This window comes from Tamandua tetradactyla, chromosome 26 (assembly GCF_023851605.1).
Source record: "Tamandua tetradactyla isolate mTamTet1 chromosome 26, mTamTet1.pri, whole genome shotgun sequence".
Taxonomy (NCBI): domain Eukaryota; kingdom Metazoa; phylum Chordata; class Mammalia; order Pilosa; family Myrmecophagidae; genus Tamandua; species Tamandua tetradactyla.
This window is the reverse complement of record NC_135352.1, coordinates 4835912-4858887: the sequence shown is the minus strand read 5'-3', so window position 1 is coordinate 4858887 and position 22976 is coordinate 4835912. Positions and strand designations below refer to the sequence as shown.

Sequence of the window (22976 nt, the reverse complement as noted above, 5' to 3'; positions counted from 1 at the left end):
GAAGATTTGGGGTTTATATTTTTTAACTTTTATTTCTGCTCTGGAGTAATAAAAATAAATATTCTAAAAAATCGATCTTGGGGATGTATTTACAACTAAATGATGATACTAAGAGGCACTGACTGTATACGTTGGATAGTGTGCTGTGTAAATGTACCTCAATAAAACTGGAAAAAAAAATGTCTGTGTTTGTATGTTGTTTTAACAATAAAAATATTAAAAGAATGAAGTGAAATCACCATACAATGGAAAAATAAGCAAAACCAAAAGTTGTTCATTTGAAAAGGATTAATAATACTGATGTCCAAGGTAAGAGTAACTATTTTTAAAAAAGGAGCAAAAGCACAAATATAAATATTATCAGAAATGAAAAAGAGAACATCAGTACAAATACTACACCCATTAGAAATATAATAAAAGGGTGTCATTACATTTTTCCTCCAAAATTTGAAAATTTAAGAGAATGGACAGATTCCTATAAAAACGCAACTTACTGACACTGGCACAAAAATAAATAAAAATATGAACAGTTCTATAGACTATTAAAGAAATAGAAACTAAAATTAAACACCTTCCAACAAAGCAAATGCAGGGCCAGATGATAACACTGGTGAATTCTGCTAAACATAAAAAAGAATGCCAATTATAACAGAATTAGATAGAAAAAGAAGGAACAAAAATTGAGATGTGGAAAAGAATATGCAACAACAATGACAAAGGATTCTGTTTTGTTAAATAAAAAGTTCACATACAAAGAATACATGTAATATATATGATCAAAAGTAAATAAGACACAGTAAGAACTAAAAATCATATAGAAAATAAAAAGCAAAGTACCTTAATATAAAAATGGACAAAGGCTATGAACAGGCAATTCACAGAAAGAAGAAAAATAGCTAATAAACACCTAAAAAAATGGTTAACATAAGTAGTAATCAGATAAATGCAAAGTAAAACTACCACTATTTTTTTTTAGTTTATTTAAAAAGGAAAAACATAGAGAATTTGACAATACCAATTGTAGTCAAGGGTGTAGGGAAAAACATGCTTTCATATATTGCCAGTAGGAGTTAAAGTTGGGAGGGACTACCTTAGAAGGCGACTGGGCAATATCCATTAAAGTAAAAGTACATACAATTCCTGTGACCTGGAGATTCCACTACTTACTATCTCAGGGTGTTACACATGTAAAAAGGATTCTCACTAAAGCACTGTTTGCAGTTGCATAAATCTAAAATCAACTAAAATGTCCTTTAAACAGAAATAGTTAAATAAACCATGACATATCCATACTAAGGAATACTATGCAGTACTAAAATAAAATGTATCTGTATCGACACAGGAAGTATTACAAGACAAACAATGAAAAAAAACCCACAAGCTAAAGAACTACGTTAACACATTTTTATTACAACACATGTAAAAATGTCATACAAAGAGAGAAGAGAAGGGAGAAGAGAGAAAAGTTTATACAGCTACATACCAAACTGATAACAATGCTTATATCTCTGGTGAAGGCTGAAATTAAGTTGCGGCATAGGATTAAGGGAAATGATCAAGGGGGACTTTGGCTTGAACTACTAACATCTTTGTAACAAGGTGTTCATCATTACTGTGTAATTAGAAATAAATTTGAAAGGCTAAAAATGATAAGAAAACCATTAATATCTCAAAACATAAATGGACAAAAGACATGAACATATAAATAACAAGGGAGTCAACAAAGATACAGAAAAAGATGCTTAGCTCTAAACAAAGAGCTGTAAATTGCAGCAACTTGTTGAATGTATTGGCTTTTTAGATATCATCTTTTGGAAAAGTGTTCAAGTCTTTGCCCTTTTTTCTCATAATGCCTATAGGAAAGCTGAAGGGAAAATTACAAGGAATAGTTTTACTTTGCTTTGTCTTGTTTTACATAAAGTTAGTTGAATTGTATGTATTATTGTTCTTTGATTTTGGAAATATTTTACAAATTGGCTAAACTACAACAATTCTTTAAAACGAGTATTTACAGCTATAATTCTCATCTTTTTTTCCTGGATTTGTTGCAAAAATAAAGTACAATACGGCTTTTTGTTGTTGTCCTGCTATACACATTAATTTTTTTTGTATGCTGGATGGTGGGGCTACATTTCATTATTTTTCCCTGTGAGTATTCTGTTAATACAGCATCGTTTGTTGAATTTTGTTTGTTTTGCTTGTTTATTTTTGGGGAAGCGCATGGACTGGGAATCGAAACCAGGCCTCCTGCATGGCTGGCGAGAATTTTACTACTGAATTACCCTGGTACTCCACTAGACACGTGTAATTTAAAATTATATTTTAGCATATATATATACAAATATAAGGAGTAGTGTATTTAAAAAAAAAATTTCTGGGTGGGGCCAAGATGGTGGCTTAGTAAGGTAAGTACGTCTTAGTTCCTCCTCCAGAGCAACTACTAGGTGAACAGAAACAGTGCAGAACAGCTCCCGGGGCCACGGCAGGGAATGGACACACAGTGTACCCCAGTCTGGACTGGCTAGTCTGACTGCAAGACTCTGCTGTGGTGAGATCCCCGAGCGGCGCGCGATTCCCCGAGCAGCAGGAGCTGTGGTGGCCGGAGCTCCTCCCTCCCTCCTTCCCGGGCCGGCTGAGAGTCTCGGAAAGGCAAGTTTCCCAAGCCGCGGCAGCCGGCGCCCCTCTTTTGCGGGCGGCTTCCTGGACCAGCTACAAGTCTCGGATCAGAGGGCTACCCAAGCCGCGATGGCTCTCCCCCGCGGGCAGCATCCTGGTCCGGTGGTGAATTCCCCAGGCCGCGGGGGCCGGCGACCGACGCCCCTTCCCTGCGGGCGGCTTCCTGGTCCAGTGGTGAACTCCCCAGGCCGCGGAGGCCGGTGACCGACGCCCCTCCCCCGCAGGCGACTTCCTGGTCCGGTGGCGAATTCCCCGGGCTGCTGCGGCCGGTGACCGACACCCCTCCAGGGAGAGGAGGGAATTTCCGACATTGGCAGGGACTGGGCTCAACCAAACACCAATAGGGGAATTAATAAAGGAGCCACAGGGTCTCCTCAAGCCGCGGCGGCTGACGCATCCACCACGCGCGGCCCACCGGACCAACTGAGAGAATTGGATCGGAAATCCCCAGGCCGCGGAGAACAGTGACCGGGGGGATCCCTTCCAAACACGTGAGACAAACGTGTGCCACGAGCGCCACCTACTGGGCAGGATAAGAAAAACAGAACCCACAGATTTCACAGAAAAATCTTACAACCTTGTTGGGTCCGACACCCAGGGAAATCTGACTAAATGCCCAGACGCCAGCAGCAGAAGATAATGGTCCACGCTCAGAAGATAGAGAATATGGCCCAGTCAAAGGAACAAACCAATAGTTCAAATGAGATACAGGAGCTGAGACAACTAATGCTGAATATACGAACAGAAATGGAAAACCTCTTCAAAAATGAAATCGATAAATTGAGGAAGAACATGAAGAAGACATGGGCTGAACAAAAAGAAGAAATAGAAAAACTGAAAAAACAAATCACAGAACTTATGGAAGTGAAGGATAAAGTAGAAAAGATGGAAAAAACAATGGATACCTACAATGACAGAATTAAAGAGACAGAAGATAGAATTAGTGATTTGGAGGATGGAACATCTGAATTCCAAAAAGAAACAGAAACTAACAGGAAAAGAATGGAAAAATTTGAACAGGGTATCAGGGAACTCAAGGACAATATGAACCGCACAAATATACGTGTTGTGGGTGTCCCACAAGGAGAAGAGAAGGGAAAAGGAGGAGAAAAACTAATGGAAGAAATTTTCACTGAAAATTTCCCAACTCTTATGAAAGACCTAAACTTACAGATCCAAGAAGTGCAGCGCACCCCAAAGAGATTAGACCCAAATAGGCGTTCTCCAAGACACTTACTAGTTAGAATGTAAGAGATCAAAGAGAAAGAGAGGATCTTGAAAGCAGCAAGAGAAAAACAATCCATCACATACAAGGGAAACCCAATAAGACTATGTGTAGATTTCTCAGCAGAAACCATGGAGGCGAGAAGACAGTGGGATGATATATTTAAATTACTAAAAGAGAAAAACTGCCAACCAAGACTCCTATATAAAGCAAAATAGTCCTTCAAAAATGAGGGAGAAATGAAAACATTCTCAGACAAAAAGTCACTGAGAGAATTTGTGACCAAGAGACCAGCTCTGCAAGAAATACTAAAGGGAGCACTAGAGTCAGATACAAAAAGACAGAAGAGAGAGGTATGGAGAAGAGTGTACAAAGAAGGAAAATCAGATATGATATATATAATACAAAAGGCAAACTGGTAGAGGAAAATATTATCCAAACAGTAATAACACTAAATGTTAATGGACTGAATTCCCCAATCAAAAGACATAGATTGGCAGAATGGATTAAAAAACAGGATCCTTCTATACGCTGTCTACAGGAAACACATCTTAGACCCAAAGATAAACATAGGTTGAAAGTGAAAGGTTGGGAAAAGATATTTCATGCAAATAACAACCAGAAAAGAGCAGGAGTGGCTATACTAATATCCAACAAATTAGACTTCAAATGCAAAACAATTAAAAGAGACAAAGAAGGACACTATATACTAATAAAAGGAACAATTAAACAAGAAGACATAACAATCATAAATATTTACGCACCAAACCAGAATGCCCCAAAATACGTGAGGAATACACTGCAAACACTGAAAAGGGAAATAGACTCATATACCATAATAGTTGGAGACTTCAATTCACCACTCTCATCAATGGACAGAACATCCAGACAGAGGATCAATAAAGAAATAGAGAATCTGAATATTACTATAAATGAGCTAGACTTAACAGACATTCATAGGACATTACATCCCACAACAGCAGGATACACCTTTTTCTCAAGTGCTCATGGATCATTCTCAAAGACAGACCATATGCTGGGTCACAAAGCAAGTCTTAACAAATTTTAAAAGATTGAAATCATACACAACACTTTCTTGGATCATAAAGGAATGAAGTTGGAAATCAACAATAGGCGGAGTGCCAGAAAATTCACAAATACGTGGAGGCTCAACAATACACTCTTAAACAACGAGTGGGTCAAAGAAGAAATTGCAAGAGAAATGAGCAAATACCTCGAGGCGAATGAAAATGAAAACACAACATATCAAAACTTATGGGACGCAGCAAAGGCACTGCTAAGAGGGAAATTTATTGCCCTAAATGCCTATATCAGAAAAGAAGAAAAGGCAAAAATTCAGGAATTTACTGTCCACTTGGAAGAACGGGAGAAAGAACAGCAAACTAATTCCAAAGCAAGCAAAAGGAAAGAAATAACAAAGATTAGAGCAGAAATAAATGAAATTGAAAACATGAAAACAATAGAGAAAATCAATAAGACCAGAAGTTGGTTCTATGAGAAAATCAGTAAGATTGATGGGCCCTCAGCAAGATTGACAAAAAGAAGAAGAGAGAGGATGCAAATAAATAAGATCAGAAATGGAAGAGGAGACATAACTACTGACCTCACAGAAATAAAGGAGGTAATAACAGGATACTATGAACAACTTTACGCTAATAAATATAACAATTTAGATGAAATGGATGGGTTCCTGGAAAGACATGAACAACCAACTTTGACTCAAGAAGACATAGATGACCTCATAAACCAATCACAAGTAAAGAAATTGAATTAGTCATTCAAAAGCTTCCTAAAAAGAAAAGTCCAGGACCAGACGGCTTCACATGTGAATTCCATCAAACATTCCAGAAAGAATTAGTACCAACTCTCCTCAAACTCTTCAAAAAAATCGAAGTGGAGGGAAAGCTACCTAATTCATTCTATGAAGCCAACATCACCCTCATACCAAAACCAGGCAAAGATATTACAAAAAAAGAAAACTACAGACCAATCTCTCTAATGAATATAGATGCAAAAATCCTCAACAAAATTCTAGCAAATCGAATCCAACAACACATTAAAAGAATTATACATCATGACCAAGTAGGATTCATCCCAGGTATGCAAGGATGGTTCAACATAAGAAAATCAATTCATGTAATACACCATATCAACAAATCAAAGCAGAAAAATCACATGATCATCTCCATTCATGCAGAGAAGGCATCTGACAAGATTCAACATCCTTTCCTGTTGAAAACACTTCAAAGGATAGGAATACAAGGGAACTTCCTTAAAATGATAGAGGGAATATATGAAAAACCCACAGCTAATATCATCCTCAATGGGGAAAAATGGAAAACTTTCCCCCTAAGATCAGGAACAAAACAAGGATGTCCATTATCACCACTATTATTCAACATTGTGTTGGAGGTTCTAGCCAGAGCAATTAGACAAGAAAAAGAAATACAAGGCATCAAAATTGGAAAGGAAGAACTAAAACTATCACTGTTTGCAGACGATATGATAATATACGTTGAAAACCCGGAAAAATCCACAACAAAACTACTAGAGCTAATAAATGAGTACAGCAAAGTAGCAGGTTACAAGAGCAACATTCAAAAATCTGTAGCATTTCTATACACTAGTAATGAACAAGGGGGAAATCAAGAAACAAATCCCATTTACAATTGCAACTAAAAGAATGAAATACCTAGGAATAAATTTAACTAAAGAGACAAAAAACATATATAAAGAAAACTACAAAAAACTGTTAAAATAAATCACAGAAGACCTAAATAGATGGAAGGGCATACCGTGTTCATGGATTGGAATACTAAATATAGTTAAGATGTCAATCCTATCTAAATTGATTTACAGATTCAATGCAATACCAATCAAAATCCCAACAACTTATTTTTCAGAAATAGAAAAACCAATAAGCAAATTTATCTGGAAGGGCAGGGTGCCCCGAATTGCTAAAAACATCTTGAGGGAAAAAAACGAAGCTGGAGGTCTCGCGCTGCCTGACTTTAAGGCATATTATGAAGCCACAGTGGTCAAAACAGCATGGTATTGGCATAAAGATAGATATATCGACCAATGGAATCGAATAGAGTGCTCAGATATAGACCCTCTCATCTATGGACATCTGATCTTTGATAAGGCAGTCAAGCCAAGTCACCTGGGACAGAACAGTCTCTTCAATAAATGGTGCCTAGAGAACTGGATATCCGTATGTAAAAGAATGAAAGAAGACCCATATCTCACACCCTATACAAAAGTTAACTCAAAATGGATCAAAGATCTAAACATTAGGTCTAAGACCATAAAATAGTTAGAGGAAAATGTAGGGAGATATCTTATGGATCTTACAATTGGAGGCGGATTTATGGACCTTAAACCTAAAGCAAGAGCACTGAAGAAGGAAATAAATAAATGGGAACTCCTCAAAATTAAACACTTTTGTGCATCAAAGAACTTCATCAAGAAAGTAGAAAGACAGCCTACACGATGGGAGACAATATTTGGAAATGACATATCAGATAAAGGCCTAGTATCTAGAATTTATAAAGAGATTGTTCAACTCAACAACAAAAAGACAGCCAATCCAATTACAAAATGGGAAAAAGACTTGAACAGACACCTCTCAGAAGAGGAAATACAAATGGCCAAAAGGCACATGAAGAGATGCTCAATGTCCCTGGCCATTAGAGAAATGCAAATCAAAACCACAATGAGATATCATCTCACACCCACCAGAATGGCCATTATCAACAAAACAGAAAATGACAAGTGCTGGAGAGGATGCGGTGAAAGAGGCACACTTATCCACTGTTGGTGGGAATGTCAAATGGTGCCACCACTGTGGAAGGCAGTTTGGCGATTCCTCAAAAAGCTGAATATAGAATTGCCATACGACCCAGCAATACCATTGCTGGGAATCTACTCAAAGGAATTAAGGGCAAAAACTCAAATGGACATTTGCACACCAATGTTTATAGCAGCGTTATTTACAATTGCAAAGAGATGGAAACAGCCAAAATGTCCATCAACAGAAGAGAGGCTAAACAAACTGTGGTATATACATACGATGGAATATTATGCAGCTTTAAGACAGGATAAACTTATGAAGCATGTAATAACATGGATGGACCTAGAGAACATTATGCTGAGTGAGTCTAGTCAAAAACTAAAAGACAAATACTGTATGGTCCCAATGATGTGAATCGACATTCGAGAATAAACTTGGAATATGTCATTGGTAACAGAGACCAGCAGGAGTTAGAAACCGGGTAAGATAATGGGTAACTGGAGCTGAAGGGATACAGACTGTGCAACAGGACTAGATACAAAAACTCAAAAATGGACAGCACAATAATACCTAATTGTAAAGTAATCATGTTAAAACACTGAATGAAGCTGCATCCGAGCTATAGGTTTTTGTTTTGTTTTGTTTTTACTATTATTACTTTTATTTTTCTCTCTATATTAACATTCTATATCTTTTTCGGTTGTGTTGCTAGTTCTTCTAAACCGATGCAAATGTACTAAGAAACGATGATCATGCATCTATGTGATGATGTTAAGAATTACTGATTGCATATTTAGAATGGTATGATTTCTAAATGTTGGGTTAATTTCTTTTTTTCTGTTAATTAATAAAAAAAAAACTTCTAGAAATTTGAAAAATTCAAAACAATTATTCTAAATATAGGAGGCTTGAGAGTGGCAGAAAGATCAAAGATGATGGTGGAGTTAAACAGAGAAGGCAGGGTTTAACAAAGCATGATCGCTGAATCATCATATTACTATTTCTTTTAGTCTCCAGTATCTTAGAACAGCTAGAAGTAATAATTTAAAATTGTGGAATAGTAACCCATACCAGCCTCCGAAATCTATTTTACAACTAATTGTTGCAATGTACTTTGAAATTTATTGTTTTGTATATATGTTATTTATCACAAAAAAGGAAAAAGAAAAGGAGGACTAAATATAGGAGGCTTGCATTTACAGTTTTGCCTAATAGATAAAATCAATTTACTCTATTATGGTCAAAATAAGTCTAATATAAATGAAAATTTTTGTCTAGTGAAATTATTATACTAATAGAGAGATAAAATATCAAACCTCTCTTAATACAGACTCGCGTTTAGAGCTCTAGTATATAAATGTTTGCAAACCCTGCTTCTAATTGGCCTTCATTAACAATAAGTAATAAAGGGTCCCTTTTGTAGCCCTTTTTTTATTATACACTTTATTCAAAAAGGCAAATGAAAATGCTTTCCAGAAATCACATCGTAAATAGAAAGTGGTAGTCTAAGAGCTTGGTAGTGTAAGAGCTTATTAAGCACGTTATCACTTTTTGCATATGAAGTTGTTTACCTTTTGATAAACAGAGGAAAACTGCAAAAATGACTTTAAACAATGGTTTGAAGAATCTGAGTTTTCACCACTAATATTTTAATGGGAAAATAAATAAATCAAAAGTAAAAATATTTTAAAAGCAAATTTCCCCATTAAATTTCCTAATAGAAATACACTGTGCTGGTTTGAAACTCTTACGTACCCCAGAAAAGCCAAGTTCTTTTAATCTAATCTTGTGGGGGCAGACCTATTGCTAGGTAGGAATCTTGACTGCACTGTATCCATAGAGATGTGACCCACCCAGTTGTGAGTGGGGCCTTCTGATTAGGATGTTTCCATGGAGATGTGACCCTGCCCATTTAAAGATAGGTCTTTTGGCTTACTGGAGTCCTTCAAAGAGCTCTTGGAGAATAGAGAGCTCAGAGCCAACACAGAGAGCAGACACCTAGCCAGAGAAGATTGAAGATACAGAAGGAGAAACCCCGGACACGATCGGCCTTTCTTGAGAGAGGGTATCCTCTTGTTGATGCCCTAATTTGTACACTTTCATGGCCTTAGAACTATAAATTTATAACCTAATAAATTCACTTTATAAAAGCCAATCCGTTTCTGATATATTGCATCCGGGCAGCTTTAGAAAACTGAAACATATACCAAATTAGATTGTATCTAATCTTTGTTGACAAAATTGTACTGAATTTTAGATTAGGATAGAAGTTCTCAATGTTTTAATATTGAGATACAAGTTTCTGTCAATAGTGTAAGTGAGGGATTGCAAACGTAAGTGCTTAATGAGGGCAGGCACACGACATGAATAACAAGAGTGATAGGGTTTTAGAAAAAAGGACTGATGAGGAATGTGAGGAACCAGGAGTACATGCCAAATCCATTTCAGAAATACAAAATACACTCTCAGGATCAAAATAAAACAATGTGCAGATAATCCTGACTCTTTAGTTGCAGTTGGCAACTGTTTAAAGCTTTATTGTAGAGTCTAAATGTGACAAATAAAATATTTTATATTGGGAAAAATATGTTATATGTTCCAAAGTGTTTCTAGACCTTAATATGTGTGTGTGAGAGAGATATATGATATATATGATCTCCATACTATTTAGCCAAGGCATCAGAAGACAGTAGTAAAGAACAACAGCTCTGGAATTAGGCTGCCTGGGTTCAAATTTAAAATTCCAGTTTCATCCTAGAATGAGCTGAAACTCAGCATCAAGGGATTGAGAAAAACCATAGAATGAGCTGAAACTTAGCATCAAGGGACTGAGAAAACCTTCTCGACCAAAAGGGGGAAGAGTGAAATGAGACAAAGTGGCAATGGCTGAGAGATTCCAAACAGAGTGGAGAGGTTATCCTGGAGGTTATTCTTACGCATTAAGTAGATATCATCTTGTCATTCAAGATGTAATGGAGAGGCTGGGGGGAACTGCCTGAAAATGTAGAGCTGTGTTCCAGTAGTCATGTTTCTTGAGGATGACTGAATAATGATATAGCTTTCACAATGTGACTGTGTGATTGTGAAAACCTTGTGTCTGATGCTTTTATCTACCTTGTCAACAGACGAGTAGAACATATGGAATAAAAATAAATAACAGGGGGAACAAATACTAAGATAAATTTAGTTTGAAATGCTAGTGATCAATGAAAGCGAGGGGTAAGGGGTATGGTAGGTATAATCTTTTTATTTTCTTTTCTATTTTCGTTTTATTTCTTTTTCTATTGTCTTTTTATTTCTTTTTTGAATTGATGCAAATGTTCTAAGAAATGATGAATATGCAACTAAGTGATGATATTGTGAATTACTGATTATATATGCTGGTGTTTTATTTGGTTTGTTAAATTTTTTTTAATTAATAAATAAATTTTAAAAAAAAATTCCAGTTTCATCATTGTGACTTACAGCTGGGTACCAAACTCTAATCCTCAATTTCCCCCTCAGTAAAACAGAAGAATAGTACCTATCTTACAATGCTATGAAAACCAAATGAGATAAGATAAAATGCTCAGTATTAATAGTACCTGGCACATATTTTTGTCCAAAGTATTTTAGGAGTCACACAATAAAATAAAAAGGGTAAAATAAGTATCTGTAAGAAATCTAATAAAGGAAGAAAGGAAGTAAGAAAATAATAAAAAGCCATATCGTAAATACCTGATATTCAATTGGCTTCTTGGTTCCTCATAGTTAAAACAAACAAACAAAACCTAAAACCCACAAACGTGGCTCCTAGAAGTATTACCATAGCTACCATGTCATCTCCAATTTATTTTTTACCTGTTTTGTTGTTACAGATTAAACAACTCTATTTTCTGCTTACCATGACTTTACCTAAAGTTATGGCTACATAAAGAAGACAATCATACTTGCATATTCCTTTCTTGGTAAATTATTTTAATAGGTGGTAGCTATGTATGGTGGGATATTAAACAACAAAAAAAAAAGGCAACTCCAAACCCCCAAGTTTATAAAAAAAATTGCCAGTAGCTCTTTCCATTAACAATATAATTACTATGTTTATACTTTGTAGTTGACACTTATTCCACTCCATTAAAGTCAAGGGACTTTAAATCAATATATTGAGCACAAAAATTTCAAACCCACTGGAAAACTAACTCAACGCATATACTTTTTTTTTTCTTAGCATGGGCAGGCACCAGGAAATGAACCCGGGTCCCCGGCATGGCAGGCGAGAACTCTGTCACTGAGCCACCGCTGCCCACCCACTTTTTATAACCTTTTAGATAAAATACAAATACAATGACTTAATAGATTTATGGTAAAGGCACTGGTAGGAGGCAATATGATAAAAATATTGCTAACTACACTATTGATCTTGGGAAGCCACTGAATGGGTTTTATTTTGTTAAAATACCGATCAGAGGGGAGAATAGGAAAAATGCTAAAAGAATTAGATGTCATGGGAGATGTGGATGCTGCACATACCTCCATATCCATCTTTTCAAATCTATTATAAAAAAAAAAGTGAGCGTACCAGTTTTACATTCCATGCAGATGAACTTTCCATCAGGGAGCGATGTCAATCCCAGGCACTCCAAATGAAAGTGTTTGTAGCAGTCTCCCTCACAAGGAATCAGAGAGTCACCAGAGCTTTCACAGATCTGTAACACGGAAAGAAGCAATAATTTCATCAGAATCACCTAGAAGGCTTTCTGGAATACAGAGATAACTGGGCCCCTAGAGAGTTTCTGATTCAGGTCTATGGTAGGGATTGAGACTACATTTCTAACAAGTATTCCACTTATACTTTGCTGCTGGTTCTTGAACCACACATTGAGAACACCTGAACTAGATAATAATTTCCAGATTCGATACGGTATAAAGTTTCAAAGTCATACTTTGTTTTTTATGATTCCTTCTTTTCAGATCTATATGGTTTAACTTTTCTTCACAGAGCAAAGCAGTATTTTTCAAAAAGGGTAAACATACATTAAAAAGATTAATACCTCATCTTTCACCACTAGAATGGATGCTATTAAACAAAAAGGAAACTACAAATGTTGAATAAGATGTGGAGAAACTGGTACACTTATTCACTGCTGGTGGGAATGTTAAATGGTGCAGATGCTGTGGAAAACAGTTTGGAGGTTCCTCAGGAAGCTTGGTATAGAGTTGCCTTACATCCAGCAATCCCACTATTCAGAATATACCTAGAAGCTTTGAAACAGGGATGTGAACAGATATTTGCACACTGATGATCACGACAGTATTATTCACAATTGCCAAAAAAGACGGAAACGATCCAAGCATCATCAACCGATGAATGGATAAACCAAACATGGTATGTACACATAATAGAAGATTATTCAGCAGTAAGAATAAATGAGGTCATGAAGCCTATGACAACATGAATGACTCTTGAGGACATAATGCTGAGTGAAATAAGCCAGACACAAAAGAATGGATAATGTACGATTTCACTAATATGACCCCCCTGGAAAATGTAAACACACGAGTCTTAAAATGTAGAATACAGGGGACCTAGAGATAAATAGAAGCTAGAGAAGGGGTAATGGTCACCTAATATGTACAAACTAGTTAATGAGATTGAACTTAAAAGCATTAGAATGGATAGATGTGATGGTAGTTCATTAGTAGGTTTATAAGTAATAATGCCATATTGAAGATGAATATAATTGAAAGAGGTTATTTGGAGCCATGTACTTCACTGATTAGCACTCCAAATATAAATTAAGTTATTGCATAAACTACTGCAAAAGTATGACATCTGCACAAAGAGTCAATAATAGAAGGGTATATGGAAAAAACTACTTATTGCATATTATGATACATATTTAACAGGAATATATTGCTAGTACTATAACAATATTAGGGTAAATGATTGGGTAGGGACAAGAGTTAAGGGGAGTTTTCTCTTTGGTGTAGGTGTGTCTGTTATTTTTCTATTTGGAGCAATGAAAATTGTCTAAAATTGAGAATGATGATGACTGTACAACTAAGTAAGGATACTGTGAAACACTGATTGTTTTGGATAGAATGTATACCATATGAATAAATCTCAACAAAAGCTGCAGATTCAAAATAAATAAACAGATTCAAGTGCTGGAGAAAATGTGGAGAGGTGTAACTATTCAATGTTGGTAGGGTAGCAGAATGGGGCAGTCTGTCTGGAGGATAATGTAGTGGATCCACAGGAGGCTAAATACAGGGTTGCCATATGAGTAGGCAATCCTGTTACTGAGAATATACTCGAAGAACTGAAAGCAGGGACTTGAATAGACATTTGCACAGTGATGCTTATGGTGACATCATTCATGATACCCAACTGATGGGGTGGCCAAAGAGTAAACTGACTGAGAAGCAGAAGAGTGAACTGTAGTGTATACATATGCTGGAACACTGTGCAGCTACAGAAAGGAATGGAGTCATGAGGCATTCAATGAGGTGAATGAACCATGAGGACATTATGTTGAGCAAAGGAAGCTAGAAATAAAAGGAAAAATACCATATAGTCTCTTTTCGAAAATACTTATATGAAAATTGGGGCCTAAATTGTAAGCTCTTATAGCAGTCAAATTTACTCCTGAGCTTTAAGTGTTATTTCTAAATTCTGAGATGCTGAACTTTGGGTACTTGCGTGATACCCAAGACTCAGAGTTGGAGTTCTACAGCTCTGAAAGTCAGTATTACTACATACAGCAACTGATAAGCAGCTAAAATAGAGATCAGACTTCAATCAGGGACAAGAACACAGCCAATGAGGTTGGGACTAAGGTATATCAAAATGCAGGGTAAAGGATGGATACTGTCTATATTTTAGAACTCCATTTACTATAAGACCAAAAGAAGAGAGGTGTATTTTGTCCAAAACTTAAATTTCCTGTAGCATACAGTCTAACTTAACCTGTCAGGCCAGTTCAATTAAACAACCTGAAAACCTGGAGCCTGGAGTTGGGAATGAGGTTTTGCAATCCTGTATAGCTTAATGTAATACCTGGATACATTCCAGAGTTTGTTGGGCAGATAATCAAAAATTATTGGCAAAGTCCTTTGAGGGACTGAAGAAAAAATATAGAACTATTAAACCTCCCAAACTGAGAAATTCCTGATACTGTCTCAAACATTAAGGACTCTCAAGTCAGTAGGCTAAGCCCTTGATTTTGAGGCTTGCTCTTAGGAAACTTATTTCTGTAATGGAGAAGCTAAGCTAGAATTATGCCTAAGAAGTTACCTCCACAGAAAATGCTTTTGTTGTTCAGATGTGTGCTCTTTCTCTTCCTCTCAGCCCAACCCTGCAAGTAAAACCTACCCTCCCTTCTATGTGGGGCACGACACCCAGTGGTATCAGTCTCCCTGACAATGTGGGATATGACCCCAGAGATGAATCTGGCCCTGGCACCATGGGATTGACAATGTCTACTTGACCAAAAGGGGGAAAAGAGATTTAACAAAATAAGATATCAGTGGCTAAGGGATTTCAAATAGAGTCGAGAGGCTATTCTGGAGGTTACTCTTATGCAAGCTTCAGCTAGATATTGTTAAATGCCATGGTATGCCAAGCCCCAACCAACAATATTCCTGTAAAAGAATACCCAGGGCTCCATTTGAGACTCTATAAAAGTTTCACTCACTAAGTTTATATTTCAGAAACCTAAAACCTCCATATGGTTCCTAGTCAGACAAGCCCTGAAACCCAGAGTTACCAGTCTCTCCAAGAGCACCAACCAGGTGCATCCCCCCCATCCCATAATGTTGACACCCCTTTTCAACATGAAGAAGTGAGAATAGTCATTGGCCTGGAGAAGGATCAAAGGAGAAGGAGTCGTTAACAGAGAAGACAGCATTTAACAAATGAATATAATTACTAAATCATTATACTGATATTTCTTTTTAGTCTCCAGTGTCTTAGAGCAGCTAGAAGGAAACACCTGAAATGGTGGAAACGTAATCCATACTAGACTTTGAAATTTGTTCTAAAACTACTTGTTAAAATGTAGTTTGAAATTTATTGCTTTTTTGCATACATGTTATACTTCACAATAAAAAATGTTTAAAATATCACGTTGGAATATAGGCTTATAGATTTAACTTTCACCCTTTGTAACTGGAAGGAGAATACTGGCTTGCTCTATCTCATAGTAAACATGTAATATAACCAAACTTCGTTTATAAATACAAAAGCAAAAAAAAAAGTTAATACCTCATCCTTCACCTACTAGAATAGCCGCTATTAAGCAAAAAGGAAACTACAAGTGTTAGAGGATGTGGAGAAATTGGAACACTTATTCACTGCTGGTGGGAATGTTAAATAGCGCAGCCACTGTGGAAGACAGTTTGGTGGTTTCTCAAGAAGCTCGGTATAGAGCTGTCTTATGACCTGGGAATCCCGGTACTTGGGATATACCTCGAAAATCTGAAAGCAGGGACATGAATAGACATTTGCACACTGATGTTCATGGCAGTATTATATAAGACGGAAACGATCCAAGCATCATCAACCAATGAATGAATAAACAAAACATGATATATACACCAAATGAGTATTATTCAGCATAAGAAGGAATGAAGTCCTGAAACATGTGACAACATGGATGAACCTTGAGGGCATTATGTTAAGTGAAATAAGTCAGACACAAAAGGACAAATATTGTATGACCTCACTGATATGAACTAATTATAATATGTAAACTCATAGACGTAAAAAATAGAATACAGTTTACTAGAATATAGAACGAGGTTAAAGAATGAGGAGCAACAGTTGAATATGTGCAGAATGTTTAACTAGGTTGAACTTAAACATTTGGAAATGGACAGAGTTAACAGTAGCACATTATTGTGAGAATAAGTAACAGTACTGAAATGGTGTATGAATGCAGTGGAAAGGGAAAGTTTAGAGTCATATCATGTATATCACCAAAAGGGAAGTTGGAGATTAAACATGGGAATGTGTAACACAGTGAATCTTGTGGTGGGCAATGTCTGTGATTAATTGTACAAATATGTAAGTTCTTTCACAAACTAGAACAAATATATGACACTATTACAAGGTGTTAATAATAGAGGTGTATATGGGGAAAATGTACTTATTACAAACTATGGACTATAGTTTGTAATATTTAATATTCTTGTATCAACAGTAACAAATGTACTATACCAATACTATGGGCCAATAACAGGGGGTTATAAAGGATATGTGAGGATTTGGGTTTTCTTTTTTCTTTTTATTTATTTTCTGGAGTAATAAAAATTTCTAAAATTAATCATAGGGATGTATAAACTACTATGTGATAATACTGGGAGCCAGTGGGTATATGTTTTGGCTGTTTTGTACTGTGTGTAATAAAGTTGCATTAAAAAATAATCATTAGACAACTTAACGGATCCTAGAAATAATCTTCTTTACTAAAAGTAGGTTCATATTTTTTTTAAAAAGTTAATATCAACTCAAATGTAAGAAAATTATTTTTTTAAATCAGTCATTTGCCATTTACTTCCAGTTAATAAGTATATCACAATCAAGATTATCACTGAAATGTGAATAAATATTCCAATTCAGAAAGGGAAGAAAAGAGACAGAAATGATTTTTATATTTATAGTTTTAAAGAATATAAGTTAATATAATTTAGAAAGATACTAACCTCTTCAATAGGAAATAAGTATATTCTTGGTAGTCTATGATAGTTGTTTCAAGTCATAGGATTGGCCACTTGCCTACCTGACACACAGTGTCCTTTTTATTCATTCCAATGCCTCTTCTTGACAAACTTGAATCCACAGACTGCACGTCAGAAATATCTGCATCCACAGTAGCTGAAGGGCTATCAACTTGCTTTCCAAAGCCTACCTACATGGAAAACAGCACATTTTTAAGAAAAATAAAACAAAGCAAAAACTCCCTCAAAGTTAGGTACTATGAATATCCTTACAGTAAGCCTTGCTCAAACAGACCTTGCGAAAACCTCTTTTCTTTTTTTTTCTTCTTTAAACCCATGGGCACCGTATGACTGGTGTTTTGAGAGCAATCGTAGTTAAACTTTTTAAAAAACAAAAATCATATTTTGTAAGAAATCAGTAAAATTAAGACACTCATAAGTTACAAAATAACCAAAGTAATTTCTTTCCTATGTGTATTTTTAAGATTCCCTGATTTCCTCAAATAAGCCAGGAAAAGCATATTACTTTGACTATGCTAAGCAAAAAAGGAACACTATGCCCAGATTCTTGAACATATTTACCTGCAGATCACTCAGTCCTCTAGAATCAGAGTCAGATGTGTCTCTGTACGCTGAACTAGTCATTTCTACATCAGTTGAGGCGCGACTCCTTTTCTTTAGAGGTTTACAGGAATCTGAAATCTCGCTGGCACCTTAATATAACACACTGAAATTAATTCTAAAATAGTGTTTAAATTTTTTGTAGCTGTTGTTGTTTTTTGTGGGAGAATATTTTCTTTCCCCAAACTCATCTTTAGTGTGAAAAAAAAAAATCACAGCTCTCTTTGTAACACTGAAGTCATGAGTCAAAATTTCATAAGCATCTGACCTTCCTGGTAGTGAGTGATTTAATTTACAATCACTCTATTTAAACATTTCATTGAATGCTCCTATTCTAAAGTTATTTTCATTCAACAGAACCCTAGTTCCAACCTAAATACCAATTCTATCAAAACTGCAGGATAGTTGATTGATTTGGAGCAATCCAAAGAACCATTCAATTTGGAGGGGGGGAAGACATAAAACCCAACAGAATGCGTAGCTTACAAATATGGTTGCAGAGACATCTCCATCTTGTTTTTATTAGGGATGTGACAAATCTTTGATTTGTATTCGATTCGTACACGGATAGTGCCATTTTCCCCTGAATTTCGCAATTCAGTTGATTACTGCCCCCCAAATGAAATTTGGATGTTCATAATCGTTCATCTGAGACTTCCTTGGTGAAGTGGCATTTATTGTGACCATTAACTAGTGCTGCAGCATATCTACATATCATGCCATCTAGGAGGCAACCTGCTGAAGGCTGGAAATGGACAATCAGTGTTCAAGTGCAGCCAAATCACGAAGAGCTGGATGAGAGGCCTCTATGTGGAATTTGTACGGGAAGGAATAAACATGAAAAAAAAAAAAAAAGGCAGAGAATAGTGTGGAATTTTTTTTTAAAACTGTGTGTAATACAAATCCAGCCAAAACAATAGTGCAAAAAGTTACAAAGCAACAATCTCTTGGGCTAATGCAGTATAGGCTATACAGAAACAGCCACGATGAAATGTGCAGATCAGGCACGGTGAATACCAAGGAACCAAGGAGATGGTTAATATTTCAACCCACAGTTTGTATTTTGGATTTTTCCCCTAAAATTTCCATACAACAAACAGACATCTAGATCAGCCCAGCAAGCTATGGTGGAAGTGTGCAGTCCAGAAGAGACCATGGAGAAACAGGTCTCCTGAGGCCATGAAGATCCGCAACAGGCTGAGAGTAGCACTTGGAACATAGCCATGTTCTGTGGTGGAGGATGTGGGCCTCGTTAGACTGCTCAGATTACTGGAACCTCGTAATCACATCCCATTCTACAAGTTTTTCACTGAATGTTTCCTGACATCTATAAATGAGGGTGCCTGCCCAGGTTAACGCTGATTAAAAAACACAAGTACACAAATCTATCTCCTTCATTGCTGGTGTATGGACCCAGAACATCACCACAAAATATTTCCTTGGCCTAAAAGATCATTGTATTAATAAGGAGTTTTAACAGAGGAACAGGAGTGCTGCACTGAGAGGCTTTCGAAGGGAAACACAGGTACCGCCATTTCCGAAGAGTTTCTGAAAACGCTAGAAAAATGACAGACTGCCAAAGACAGCTGCCATGCTGTTCTCCATGATAACGGCACTAATATTAAAAAAAATAAGAGCTTTTAATGATTGTAATGTATACAGTTTGGGCGGTTTGGCAAAACCCTGCAGATGTGCATTAATGATGCTTTATTTAAAAACAAAAAAACAAAAACAGTCCATGTTGAAATTGATGAGTGTAAGTTAAACGGTGGTTTTAGGCTGGACCCATGATTTAAGCTGTACCCATCCAGCTCAGACCAAAAAAAATCATTTGAATGTTAAAGCAATTGTTCAGAGTCTTGAAGAAGGAACCAGGCAGGTAAATGCCAATGTGATTGGCAAAATCAAAATTGAAAACAAAGAAACTGTTTATCGAGCCGCCGACAAAGAAATCTTGCATGGAGACTACAAGTCTGGAGTTTCTGGGATGAAATTGTACAGGAATCTCAGTCCACAGTTTCCTCAATCGCTGCGGAGACGGAGCTGTCACTGAATCTGACAGAGCCCTGCACTCCCCGGTCCGCCGACCCTGTGGAATGGTGGAAACACAACGCAATCAGGCCTCCTAATCTCGCAGCGATCGCGATGTCTTTTCTTGGAGCTCCGCCAAGCAGTGTTCCCTCCGAGAGGCTGTTCAGTTCTGCTGAGGATCTCCACGGAGACCATCGCTGCAGACTTCTCCCAGAGAATGCAGAGAGGCTGGTGGGTTTTTTTTTTTTTTTTGGTTTTTTTTTTTTTTTTTAAATAATGCAATTTGCCCAGAGTAAACTACAGGTATTAAGTACAGTTTAAATGATCTCACCAAAAACGCATGAATCATGCTAGAGAGTTTGTACTGTAGTCAAATTGCACACATAAAATACAAGATATAAGTTTAAGGTTTCTTAAACTTTGTGCATATCTCAAATAGATTTGCATAAGATCATCTAATAGTGGCCATAATATGCTCTGAATCACTTTAATTTACAAAAGGATTTAACAGCACTGTAAAAATAAATGTGGCAAGATTTTTTCAATCAGGTTGTCTTGTCTGATTTGTCAGTCCATGTTTGACAAACATAAATAGCTACTATTCGGTATTCAGTCGAATACCAAAAAGTGGATTCGTCACATCCCTAGTTTATAAACCAGTGAAACCCCAGAATTTTATGGAGAAAAGTTGGAAAAAGTATCAAGTCTATGTGGTGTTCTCCAATTTACCAAAACAAATAAGACTTTCTCACATGGAGGTACAGAGTAAGATCAACTCTAAGTCATACACACACACAAACACTGGGGAATACTGCAATTTCACACAAATTGACTGAAGAGTGACAACAATGATTTACAGAGACAGACAAAAATACATGAAGTACAGGTAGGTAATTCTTAAAAATTGGTTTTAATCAAGGAAATGCAAAGTGACATTATAATATTAACTCACCTTTCTGTAATCCAGTCTTCACTGTAGCCTGAGGAACTGTTTCAACCTGTTTGAATAGAAAAATACAGCATTAAAAAGGCAAATTTTCAGTTTTTAGTAACGGGAAAAAAAAATACTCTCATCAATCTAAGTAAAGATGAGTGATTAATGTATCTGAAATCTGAAGTTGGTCTCATCTTCTGGGTAAATTCTGTCTCAAGGTCAGGGAAGATTTTAAATCCTAGCTACCTGTGCTGAATACGAAGTGACAACACACAGCCACATGCTCTCTAGCAAAGACTTTCCCACCATTCCCTTGGTATATGAAGAGAACAATAATACTTTCCTCAGTGTCTGGGAGGCAGGAGACGGGTTGTTTCTGCAACCATCCCCGATGTTGCTGTAAACCCCTCCCACCCCAAAGGCATTAGGATAAATTTTTACTTACTATGATACTCAGGTTAATGTAACTCACGCCACTTTAAGACCCTCCGCGCCTGCACTCACAGCTAAGTTGCTGGGAATCAGGACCCTCTCTGTAGAGAGTGATACAGGGCTCCATACAGCTGGAAGCTCAATACTTTTGCTGCTAGTACAAACTTAAGAAAATAAGTTTGTGATATTGCAAAAGCACTTTCTTGAGTGTCTTATGAACAGTGTCTTGATCCTACATCAGGAGAGTGAGATCAGAAGTTATTCTGCCAATGTATATTGTAAAACACGTGGTAATCTGAGGACTAAATCACTGGAATTACAGAAAGGATGCTGTTGGAGGAGTTCCTGTTTAAGCTATGAATTGAGTTTTATGCTTCTTTAAAATGTAGTGAAATATGCAGGCTGAAACACATTTTGTAAATATTTAAGGATTGTTCTAAGCTTTTAAAAAATGTTTTTATTTTTTTTTTACAACAGGTAAAAAAACATACAACAGCGCTTTTATAAGATACAATTAATATACAAATATAAACTCTTCTAAACAATCACTGGTATTATTCTACTACTAACTATAACATAGTGGCATTAACAATTTGTCCCATTTTTTTGTACCCATTCTGCTTATTGATTTTAAACTGACTAGTCACAGATTGAATTTGGGAACCGGCTGGAAAAATCACAACTTTATTTTGATAACGAAAACTGTAGATTTGCAAGAGTTTAGAAAGATTTTTTGGAACATAATTTCCTAAGTATAAAAGTTAAGATGATAAGTGAATAATAAATTAGTATGTTATTTAAATTTTAGTTAAGGGAAAATTGTTTTGCATGCTTGATAATACCACAGAGCACCCACAGAGTCACTTTTTCAAGTTTGGAAGTTTAAAATTATGAAGGAAGTAATTTAAATAGAAAAGTCCATTTTCCAAATTAATGGTTTTAAAACTTAAAGTTTATTGGAACTAATCCTATTAAGAGTTCTTTTTGTTTAATAGCAGCCATCTACCTGCAAAACTGGATAGTCTTTTACTATAAAAAATTACAGAAAATTATGATAGTGAGTTGACTTTAAAGCAGCAATGATTTCTAAACATTTCTTTGAAAAGGTAATTTGAACATTTATATTATGTTATTGATCACACTGGTTTAGTACCCCTTAGTTAAAATGTACCTCCTCACCCTTTATTACTAAAACATGGCTTATCTGATAAGCTGACTACAGATGACTGCCTCCATGACTGGAGGAAAATAACATTCCAAAAAATCAGATACCAACAACAACAAAAAAAACCAGATTGCCTATGATTATCTAATTCTTAAATATAATTCTTATAGTCAAATTGATTTGATTTGTTTAAAAAATAAAAACAATACATACCAGAAGCTTAAACCAAAAATCAAATTTTTTTAAAAGTAGGGGAAATTCAATGATGGTTCCAAATAAAACTCAGAAATCATTTTACTCATAACAGAAATTTCAAAATAAATGTGAGATATTCTCCGGCTTCCATCTCCTGAACTGTTTTCTGTGAAAATGCTTGAAG

The 22976-nt window shown here is 36.1% G+C and overlaps 1 protein-coding gene across 9 annotated transcripts in view; it reads right to left on the bottom strand.

Moving 5' to 3' along the window:
• The window catches only part of NSD3 (nuclear receptor binding SET domain protein 3), a 171317-nt gene that overhangs the window by 54775 nt on the left and 93566 nt on the right, over positions 1–22976 (bottom strand). For 8 of the 9 annotated variants that reach the window (XM_077144165.1, XM_077144170.1, XM_077144169.1 and 5 more), the window contains 4 exons: positions 21019–21064; positions 17997–18127; positions 17477–17605; positions 12274–12400 (listed from right to left, as the gene is read on the bottom strand). In XM_077144165.1, coding sequence (XP_077000280.1) covers positions 12274–12400; positions 17477–17605; positions 17997–18127; positions 21019–21064 — 433 coding nt within the window. Of the gene's footprint in view, positions 1–12273; positions 12401–17476; positions 17606–17996; positions 18128–18899; positions 20125–21018; positions 21065–22976 lie in introns of those variants that run through there. The other variant, XM_077144173.1, reaches the window with a different exon arrangement.